General features: G+C 55.7%; 1 protein-coding gene across 1 annotated transcript in view; it reads right to left on the reverse strand.

The window, feature by feature from the left end:
* Window positions 1-11001, reverse strand: part of LOC121278082 (kinesin light chain 1-like) — a 119232-nt gene that overhangs the window by 23321 nt on the left and 84910 nt on the right. Inside the window, exons 5-9 of the mRNA XM_041188143.1 lie at window positions 10353-10581; window positions 9583-9670; window positions 8444-8545; window positions 5117-5290; window positions 1707-1806 (exon numbers count right to left, since the gene is read on the reverse strand). Coding sequence (XP_041044077.1) covers window positions 1707-1806; window positions 5117-5290; window positions 8444-8545; window positions 9583-9670; window positions 10353-10581 — 693 coding nt within the window. The remainder of the gene's footprint in view (window positions 1-1706; window positions 1807-5116; window positions 5291-8443; window positions 8546-9582; window positions 9671-10352; window positions 10582-11001) is intronic.

Here is an 11001-nt window from a genome sequence, read left to right on the forward strand (position 1 = left end):
AGTGATCTAGCGGGATGGGTTTCGATGTGTGAGTTAGTGATCTAGAGGGATGGGTTTCAATGGGAGAGTTAGTGATCTAGAGGGATGGGTTTCAATGGGAGAGTTAGTGATCTAGAGGGATGGGTTTCAGTGGGAGTTAGTGATCTAGAGGGATGGGTTTCAATGGGACCTAGTGATCTAAAGGGATGGGTTTCAATGGGAAAGTTACTGATCTAGAGGGAAGGGTTTCAATGGGAGAGTTAGTGATCTAGAGGGACGGGTTTCAATGGGAGAGTTAGTGATCTAGAGGGATGGGTTTCAATGGGAATTAGTGATCTAGAGGGATGGGTTTCAATGGGAGAGTTAGTGATCTAGAGGGATGGGTTTCAATGGGAGAGTTAGTGATCTCGAGGGATGGCTTTCAATGGGAGAGTTAGTGATCGAGAGGGATGGGTTTCAATGGGACAATTAGTGATCTAGATGGATGGGTTTCAATGGGAGAGTTAGTGATCTAGAAGGATGGGTTTCAATGGTTGAGTTAGTTATCTAGAGGGATGGGTTTCAATGGGTGAGTTAGTGATCTAGAGGGATGGGTTTCAATGGGAGTTAGTGATCTAGAGGGATGGGTTTCAATGGGAGTTAGTGATCTAGAGGGATGGGTTTCAATGTGTGAGTTAGTGATCTAGAGGGATGGGTTTCAATGGGAGAGTTAGTGATCTAGAGGGATGGGTTTCAATGGGAGAGTTAGTGATCTAGAGGGATGGGTTTCAATGGGAGAGTTAGTGATCTAGAGGGATGGGTTTCAATGGGAATTAGTGATCTAGAGGGATGGGTTTCAATGGGAATTAGTGATCTAGAGGGATGGGTTTCAATGGGAGAGTTAGTGATCTAGAGGGATGGGTTTCAATGGGAGAGTTAGTGATCTAGAGGGATGGGTTTCAATGGGAGAATTAGTGATCGAGAGGGATGGGTTTCAATGGGAGAATTAGTGATCTAGATGGATGGGTTTCAATGGGAGAGTTAGTGATCTAGAAGGATGGGTTTCAATGGTTGAGTTAGTTATCTAGAGGGATGGGTTTCAAAGGGTGAGTTAGTGACCTAGAGGGATGGGTTTCAATGGGTGAGTTAGTGATCTAGAGGGATGGGTTTCAATGGGAGTTAGTGATCTAGAGGGATGGGTTTCAATGGGAGAGTTAGTGATCTAGAGGGATGGGTTTCAATGGGAGAGTTAGTGATCTAGAGGGATGGGTTTCAATGGGAGAGTTAGTGATCTAGAGGGATGGGTTTCAATGGGAGAGTTAGTGATCTAGAGGGATGGGTTTCAATGGGAGAGTTAGTGATCTAGAGGGATAGGTTTCAATGAGAGAGTTAGTGATCTAGAGGGATGGGTTTCAATGGGAGAGTCAGTGATCTAGAAGGATAGGTTTCAATGGGAGAGTTAGTGATCTAGAGGGATGGGTTTCAATGGGAGAGTTAGTGATCTAGAGGGATGGGTTTCAATGGGAGAGTCAGTGATCTAGAAGGATAGGTTTCAATGGGAGAGTTAGTGATCTAGAGGGATGGGTTTCAATGGGAGAGTTAGCGATCTAGAGGGATGGGTACAATGGGAAAGTTAGTGAATCTGGGTTTGGATCTGTGTGTTATATTCCAACCACTGATCTTTGCAATTTGCTCTGTAAATACTCTGTGTCCCTGCGTCCCCAGTTGTATCATGTTTCATGAAGTACCATTGACTGATCCAAACTCCTTCTCATGGGCCCGGGTTAGGATGTCCTTGTACAGAGTCTCAGCCTCCTTGTATTTGCCTTGCTTCAGATAGCACGATGCCTGTAGGAAGATCCATCAATAACCAGTTCAACATACAGTGCACTCTGATCACCCCCGCCACCCCCCATTTCATTCTCAGACCCCTTGGTTCCTGCTCAGGCCTCACTGATGGACCTCCCCCTTCCACCTCATCCCATAGCACTCCTCCTTCCCCAGAAACCTGCTACCTCCATTTCAGTATGCACCAACCCTGTCCATTCCTGCTTCTTCACACCAAACTCCCCCACTCCCCCCTCACGCCAAACTCCCCCACTCACGCCAAACTCCCCCACTCCCCCCCTCACGCCAAACTCCCCCACTCCCCCCCTCACGCCAAACTCCCCCACTCCCCCCCTCACGCCAAACTCCCCCACTCCCCCCCTCACGCCAAACTCCCCCACTCCCCCCCTCACGCCAAACTCCCCCACTCCCCTCCTCACGCCAAACTCCCCCACTCCCCCCCTCACGCCAAGCTCCCCCACTCCCCCCCTCATGCCAAACTCCCCCACTCCCCCCTCACGCCAAACTCCCCCACTCCCCCCTCACGCCAAACTCCCCCACTCCCCCCCTCACGCCAAACTCCCCCACTCCCCCCCTCACGCCAAACTCCCCCACTCCCCCCCTCACGCCAAACTCCCCCACTCCCCCCCTCACGCCAAACTCCCCCACTCCCCCCCTCACGCCAAGCTCCCCCACTCCCCCCCTCACGCCAAACTCCCCCACTCCCCCCCTCACGCCAAACTCCCCCACTCCCCCCTCACGCCAAACTCCCCCACTTCCCCCCTCACGCCAAACTCCCCCACTCACCCCCTCACGCCAAACTCCCCCACTCACGCCAAACTCCCCCACTCACGCCAAACTCCCCCACTCACGCCAAACTCCCCCACTCACGCCAAACTCCCCCACTCACGCCAAACTCCCCCACTCCCCCCCTCACGCCAAACTCCCCCACGCCCCCCCCACGCCAAACTCCCCCACTCCCCCCCTCACGCCAAGCTCCCCCACTCCCCCCCTCACGCCAAACTCCCCCACTCCCCCCCTCACGCCAAACTCCCCCACTCCCCCCCTCACGCCAAACTCCCCCACTCCCCCCCTCACGCCAAACTCCCCCACTCACGCCAAACTCCCCCACTCACGCCAAACTCCCCCACTCACCCCCTCACGCCAAACTCCCCCACTCACCCCCTCACGCCAAACTCCCCCACTCCCCCCCTCACGCCAAACTCCCCCACTCCCCCCCACGCCAAACTCCCCCACTCACGCCAAACTCCCCCACTCACGCCAAACTCCCCCACTCACGCCAAACTCCCCCACTCCCCCCCTCACGCCAAACTCCCCCACTCCCCCCCTCACGCCAAACTCCCCCACTCACGCCAAACTCCCCCACTCACGCCAAACTCCCCCACTCACCCCCTCACGCCAAACTCCCCCACTCCTCCCTCAAGCCAAACTCCCCCACTCCTCCCTCACGCCAAACTCCCCCACTCCCCCCCCACGCCAAACTCCCCCACTCACGCCAAACTCCCCCACTCACGCCAAACTCCCCCCCTCACGCCAAGCTCCCCCACTCCCCCCTCACGCCAAACTCCCCCACTCCCCCCCTCACGCCAAACTCCCCCACTCCCCCCCTCACGCCAAACTCCCCCACTCCCCCCCTCACGCCAAACTCCCCCACTCCCCCCCTCACGCCAAACTCCCCCACTCACGCCAAACTCCCCCACTCACGCCAAACTCCCCCACTCACGCCAAACTCCCCCACTCACGCCAAACTCCCCCACTCACGCCAAACTCCCCCACTCACGCCAAACTCCCCCACTCACCCCCTCACGCCAAACTCCCCCACTCACCCCCTCACGCCAAACTCTCCCACTCCCCCCCTCACGCCAAACTCCCCCACTCCCCCCCCACGCCAAACTCCCCCACTCACGCCAAACTCCCCCACTCACGCCAAACTACCCCACTCACGCCAAACTCCCCCACTCACGCCAAACTCCCCCACTCCCCCCCTCACGCCAAACTCCCCTACTCCCCCCCTCACGCCAAACTCCCCCACTCACGCCAAACTCCCCCACTCACGCCAAACTCCCCCACTCACGCCAAACTCCCCCACTCAACCCCTCACGCCAAACTCCCCCACTCCTCCCTCACGCCAAACTCCCCCACTCCCCCCCCACGCCAAACTCCCCCACTCACGCCAAACTCCCCCACTCACACCAAACTCCCCCACTCACACCAAACTCCCCCACTCACGCCAAACTCCCCCACTCACGCCAAACTCCCCCCCTCACGCCAAACTCCCCCCCTCACGCCAAGCTCCCCCACTCCCCCCCTCACGCCAAACTCCCCCACTCCCCCCCTCACTCCAAACTCCCCCACTCCCCCCCTCACGCCAAACTCCCCCACTCCCCCCCTCACGCCAAACTCCCCCCCTCACGCCAAACTCCCCCACTCACGCCAAACTCCCCCACTCACGCCAAACTCCCCCCCTCACGCCAAACTCCCCCACTCACGCCAAACTCCCCCACTCACGCCAAACTCCCCCACTCACGCCAAACTCCCCCACTCACCCCCTCACGCCAAACTCCCCCACTCACCCCCTCACGCCAAACTCCCCCACTCACCCCCTCACGCCAAACTCCCCCACTCCCCCCCTCACGCCAAACTCCCCCACTCCCCCCCCACGCCAAACTCCCCCACTCACGCCAAACTCCCCCACTCACGCCAAACTACCCCACTCACGCCAAACTACCCCACTCACGCCAAACTCCCCCACTCCCCCCCTCACGCCAAACTCCCCCACTCCCCCCCTCACGCCAAACTCCCCCCCTCACGCCAAACTCCCCCACTCACGCCAAACTCCCCCACTCACGCCAAACTCCCCCACTCACGCCAAACTCCCCCACTCAACCCCTCACGCCAAACTCCCCCACTCCTCCCTCACGCCAAACTCCCCCACTCCCCCCCCACGCCAAACTCCCCCACTCACGCCAAACTCCCCCACTCACACCAAACTCCCCCACTCACACCAAACTCCCCCACTCACACCAAACTCCCCCACTCCCCCCCTCACGCCAAACTCCCCAACTACCCCCCTCACGCCAAACTCCCCAACTACTCCCCTCACGCCAAACTCCCCAACTACCCCCCTCACGCCAAACTCCCCCACTCCCTCCTGCGGCTCCCGCCCCCTGACACCCCCCCGGCCTCTAACCCCCTCCACCCCCGCAGCCTCCCATCTCATTGCACCACCCAGGTTCACCACCCACCGGTGCTCCCCGCCCCCCGGACCACGCTGTTCACCCCCATCCACTTTCCCATACCCCAACCTCACCAGGTTGTTTTTGGTTTTGGCCACATTGGGGTCATCAGGTCCGAGGCGGGATTCGTATATCTCCAGAGCCCGTCGGTAATAATATTCCACCTCCTCATACTTGCCCTGGTTCTGACACAGCAGGGCCAGGTTATTCAGCTGCTTAGCTACATCGGGGTGATCTTTGCCCAGGACCTGTGCCAGATGAAACCCCATATTGGAGTATTAGATGGTGCAGAGAGCACAGCTCACCAGTGACAGAAACACATCACACCCACAAACACAGGGCAGTGAAGAAACTATTCACACTGCACAACATGTAACACTGAGTCCCAAAGACAGCACCTCCAGCAGCGCAACTCTCACTCGATACTGACCCTCCGACGAGTAATCCAGACCCAGGATAATGTTCTGGGGTCTGAATCCCACCATGGCAGATGGTGGAATTTGAATTCAATAAATATCTGTAATTGGGAGTCTAATGGTGATCATGAAACCATTGTCAATTGTAAAAACCCATCTGGTTTGTTCATGTCCTCGAGAGAGGGAAATCTGCTGTCCTTACCTGGTCTGGGCCTACATATGACACCAGACCCACAGCAACGTGGCTGACTCTGAAATGGCCCAGCAAGCCGCTCAGTTGCATCAAACCATTAAAAAGTCTAAAAGGAATCAAACTGGATGGACCTCCCAGCATCAACCTAGGCACCGGAAACAACAACAGCAAACTCAGCCCTGTCAACCCTGCAAACTCCTCCTTACTAACATCTGGGGGCTAGTGCCAAAATTGGGAGAGCTGTTTCACAGACTAGTCAAGCAACAGTCTGACAGAGTCATCCTCACGGAATCATACCTTACAGATAATGTCCCAGACACCACCATCACCATCCCTGGGTATGTCCTGTCCCACCAGCAGCACAGACCCAGCAGAGGTGGTGACACAGTGGTATACAGTCAGGAGGGAGTTGCCCTGGGAATCCTCAACATCGACTCCAGACCCCATGAAGTCTCATGGCATCAGGTCAAACATGGACAAGGAAACCTCCTGCTGATTACCATGTACCGTCCTCCCTCAGCTGATGAATCAGTGCTTCCTCCATGTTGAACATCACTTGGAGGAAGCACTGAGGGTGTCAAGGGCGCAGAATGTACTCTGGGTGGGGACTTCAATGTCCATCACCAAGTGTGGCTCGATAGCGCCACTACTGACCGAGCTGGCCGAGTCCTAAAGGACATAGCTGTTCGACTAGGTCTGCGGCAGGTGGTGAGGGAACCAACAAGAGGGAAAAACATACTTGACCCCATCCTCACCAACCTGCCTGCTGCAGATACATCTGTCCGTGACAGTATCGGTAGGAGTGACCACCACACAGTCATTGTGGAGACAAAGTCCCACCTTCACATTGAGGATTCCCTCCATCGTGTTGTGTGGCACTACCACTGTGCTAAATGGGATAGATTTCAAACAGATCCATCGACTCAAGACTGGGCATCCATGAGGCGCTGTGGGTCATCAGCAGCAGCAGAATTGTACTCAAACACAATCTGTAACCTCATGGCCCAGCATATCCCCCACTCTACCATTACCATCAAGCCAGGGGATCAACCCTGGTTCAATGAAGAGTGCAGGAGGACATTCCAGGAGCAGCATCAGGCATATCTAAAAATGAGGTGTCAACCTGGTGAAGCTATAACACAGGAATACTTGTGTGCCTAACAGCAGAAGCACTTAGTCTCCTGACTTGGAAATATATCGCCGTTCTTTCACTGTCGCTGGGTCAAAGTCATGGAACTCCCTCCCTAACAGCACTGTGGGTGTACCTACACCACATGGACTGCAGTGGTTCAAGAAGCAGCTCACCACCACCTTCTCAAGGGCAACGAGGAATGGGCAATAAATGTTGGTCTACTCAGCGATGCCCACATCCTGGGAATGAATAAAACAAAAGCACTCCAACAGTGTACATTACCTCAGTGCTGATCCTCCAACAGTGCAGCACTCTCTCTGTACTGATCCTCTGACAGTGTAGCACTCCCTTAGTACTGACCCTCTGACAGTGCAGCGCTCCCTCAGTACTGACCCTCTGACAGTGCAGCGCTCCCTCAGTACTGACCCTCTGACAGTGCAGCACTCCCTCAGTACTGACCGTCTGACAGTGCAGCACTCCCTCAGTACTGACCCTCTGACAGTGCAGCACTCCCTCAGTACTGACCCTCTGACAGTGCAGCACTCCCTCAGTACTGACCCTCTGACAGTGCAGCACTCCCTCAGTACTGACCCTCTGACAGTGTAGCACTCCCTCAGTACTGACCCTCTGACAGTGCAGCACTCCCTCAGTACTGACCCTCTGACAGTGCAGCACTCCCTCAGTACTGACCCTCCGACAGTGCAGCACTCCCTCAGTACTGACCCTCCGACAGTGCGGCACTCCCTCAGTACTAACCCTCCGACAGTGCAGCGCTCCCTCAGTACTGACCCTCTGACAGTCCAGCTCTCCCTCAGTACTGACCCTCTGACAGTGCAGCACTCCCTCAGTACTGACCCTCTGACAGTGCAGCACTCCCTCAGTACTGACCCTCTGACAGTGCAGCGCTCCCTCAGTACTGACCCTCTGACAGTGCAGCACTCCCTCAGTACTGACCCTCTGACAGTGCAGCTCTCCCTCAGTACTGACCCTCTGACAGAGCAACACTCCCTCAGTACTGACCCTCTGACAGTGCAGCACTCCCTCAGTACTGACCCTCCGACAGTGCGGCACTCCCTCAGTACTGACCCTCCGACAGTGCGGCACTCCCTCAGTACTGACCCTCTGACAGTGCAGCACTCCCTCAGTACTAACAAACTAAGTGGAAACATCCTTGCGGAGATGGTGGTGTGGTGGTAAATGTCACAGGGCCATCAATCCAGAAGCCCAGGTTAATGCTCCCAAATCCCAAATTCAAAATTTATTTAAAATATCTGAAATATAAAGCTATCATTGATTGTTTCAAAACTCTTCTAGTTCACTAATGTCCTTTAGGGAAGGAAATCTACCGTCTTTACCTGGTCTGGCCTACTTGTCACTCCAGACCCACAGCAATGTGGCTGACTCTTAAAATGCCCTCTGAAATGGCCAAGCAAGCCACTCAGGTCAAGGGCAATTAGGGATGGGCAATAAATGCTGGCCTAGCCAGTGACACCCACATTCCATGGAATCAGAAGCAATTCTCCCCATGTCTCCCAGAGAATAACTGATCCCCAGCTTGATTCTAACTGGAAATCCCAGGAAGGGTTTGCAAAGCTGAGGTGTGACTGACTGCCCCACTCTGCTGTTTCCAACCCTCACCCTAACTCGGCGATCGGCTCACCTTCTCTCGGATCTCCAGCGCTCTCTTGCACAGAGGCTCAGCTTCTTTATACTTGCCCCGCTTCCCATAGAGAACAGCCAGGTTATTCAGGGTGGCTGCTACCTGTTCGTAACAAACAGCACACAGTCAGACAGGTAGTGACAATGTCCACCCATATTCGATAAAACAGGATACAAGCAAAATACCACGGATGCTGGAATTCTGAAACAGAAACAAAACCTGCTGGAAAAGCTCAGCAGGTCTGACGGCATCTGTGAGAGAAAGACAGAGTTAACGTTTCGAGTCTGTATGACTCTTCAGAAGAACTGAAGACCTGCTGAGTTTTTCCAGCAATTTTTGTTTCTGTTTCAATAAAACAGGATCGAGCGAAAAGAAAGGAAGAATCTTTACTCTGTATCTCACCCTGTGGTGTACCTGTCCTGGGAGTGTTTGATGGGGACAGTGTAGAGGGAGCTTTACTCTGTATCTAACCCCGTGCTGTATCTGACCTGGGAGTGTCTGATGGGGTCAGTGTAGGAGTTGGTTTACTCTGTATCTAACCCCGCGCTGTACCTGTCCTGGGAGTGTTTGATGGAGACAGTGTAGAGGGGGTTTTACTCTGTATCTAACCCCGTGCTGTACCTGTCCTGGGAGTGTTTGATGGGGACAGTGTAGAGGGAGCTTTACTCTGTATCTAACCCCATGCTGTACCTGTCCTGGGAGTGTTTGATGGGGACGGTGTAGAGGGAACTTTACTCTGTATCTAACCCCGTGCTGTACCTGTCCTGGGAGTGTTTGATGGGGACAGTGTAGAGGGAGCTTTACTCTGTATCTAACCCCGTGCTGTACCTGTCCTGGGAGTGTTTGAGGAGGACAGTGTAGAGGGGGAGTCATCCTCTGTATCTAACCCATTTATGTATCTGTTCTCCCTCTGCGTTCCAGTCCGGCGAGTATCTGGTGTCATCTGGGACATCAGGAGGTGGATTAAAAAGTTGAGCTGATACAGAGTGTTGGGCAACACTTCAAATGACCCCCGTGAGTGAGACCTCGGAAGAAGCTGGAAGCTGTGTGATGGGAGGTATCGGGCGATCAAAGCCTCGAGTAGTCCTGATAGCTTTGCTGACTTCTATCCCCCCAGCCCAGGCCCCTGCCCGACTTACAGCTGGGTGGTCCTTGCCCAAGGTCTTCTCTCGGATGGACAGGGCATCGTTTAACAGGTGCGCTGCCTCTTTGTATTTATTCTGGTCCCTGTGTTGAGAGAGAGGGGGGAAAGGGAACAGGTTGAGACAGAGCAGCCAGACTGAAGGCGAACCAGCAGGCCCCAGCTATGAATGGTCTGAGTCAGACAGAGCTCAGGGACAAAGAGCACAAGAACACAAGAATTGGGAGCAGTAGGCCATTCAGCCCCTCGAACCTGCTCTGCCCTCAGTTAGATGATGGCTGATCTGAGTGTGGCCTCAGTTTCACTTTCCCACCTGCCCTCAATAACCCCCCCGAATCCCTTGTCGATGAAAAATCTAACTCAGCCTTTCAATAAAATGAATGACCCAGCCTCCACTGTTCTCCAGGAAAGAGAATTCCGCAGACTATTGACCCTCAGACAGAAGAAAAATTCTTATCTCTGTCTTACATGGGAGACTTCTTTTTAAACTGTGCCCCTGGTTCCACTCCCCAGTAAGTGGAAACATCCTGGTCAAGACCCCTCAGGATCTTTTATGTTTCAATAAGATCACCTCACATTGCTCTCAAATCCAACGGGCACAGGCCTAACCTGTCCAACCCTTCCTCATAAAATAATCCCTTCAACTCCGGAATGAGTTGAATGAACAGGGACCCAGGGTGCAGGGGTCAGAGAGAGAGAGAGAGAGAGAGAGAGAGGCAACTCCCAGTGTGTACCCCAGTGTCTGCTCAGGGTGGAGCTCGTACCCACCTGTAGACCAGTGCCAGGATGTTCAGCATGGTGGCCACATCAGGGTGATCGTGGCCCGATGTCTTCTCCAGATCCTCCAGTGCCTGTTTACAGAGGGGTACAGCCACCTCATAGCGCCCCTGGGAAGCGTACTGAATCACCAGGTTGTGTAGGGTGCGGAGTCTGGCCGGAATCTCATAACCACCCTGCTGGGCGGCAGCCACAGCGCTACTGCCGTGAGGATGGCTGACTGTCAGATAGAGAAACAGAGAGAGCGTCTGTGGAGGTGGGTCACAGAGAGCGGGCGGGCAAGTCAGGGGGAGAGCGCGGGGGGGGGGAGAGCGCGGGGGGGGGGGAAAGCGCGTGGGGGGAAAGCGCGGGGGGGAGAGCGCGGGGGGGGAGAGCGCGGGGGGCGGAGAGCGCGGGGGGGGGAGAGCGCGGGGGGGGGAGAGCGCGGGGGGGGAGAGCGCGGGGGGGAGAGCGCGGGGGGGGAGAGCGCGGGGGGGGAGAGCGCGGGGGGGGAGAGCGCGGGGGGGGAGAGCGCGGGGGGGGAGAGCGCGGGGGGGAGAGCGCGTGGGGGAGAGCACGGGGGAGAGAACGCAGAGGGGGTAGAGCGCAGGGGGAGAGCATGGGCGAGTGAGGGTGGGGCGGCGAGACGGTGGGGGAGATG

Source organism: Carcharodon carcharias, chromosome 5 (assembly GCF_017639515.1).
Source record: "Carcharodon carcharias isolate sCarCar2 chromosome 5, sCarCar2.pri, whole genome shotgun sequence".
NCBI classification, from domain to species: Eukaryota; Metazoa; Chordata; class Chondrichthyes; order Lamniformes; family Lamnidae; genus Carcharodon; species Carcharodon carcharias.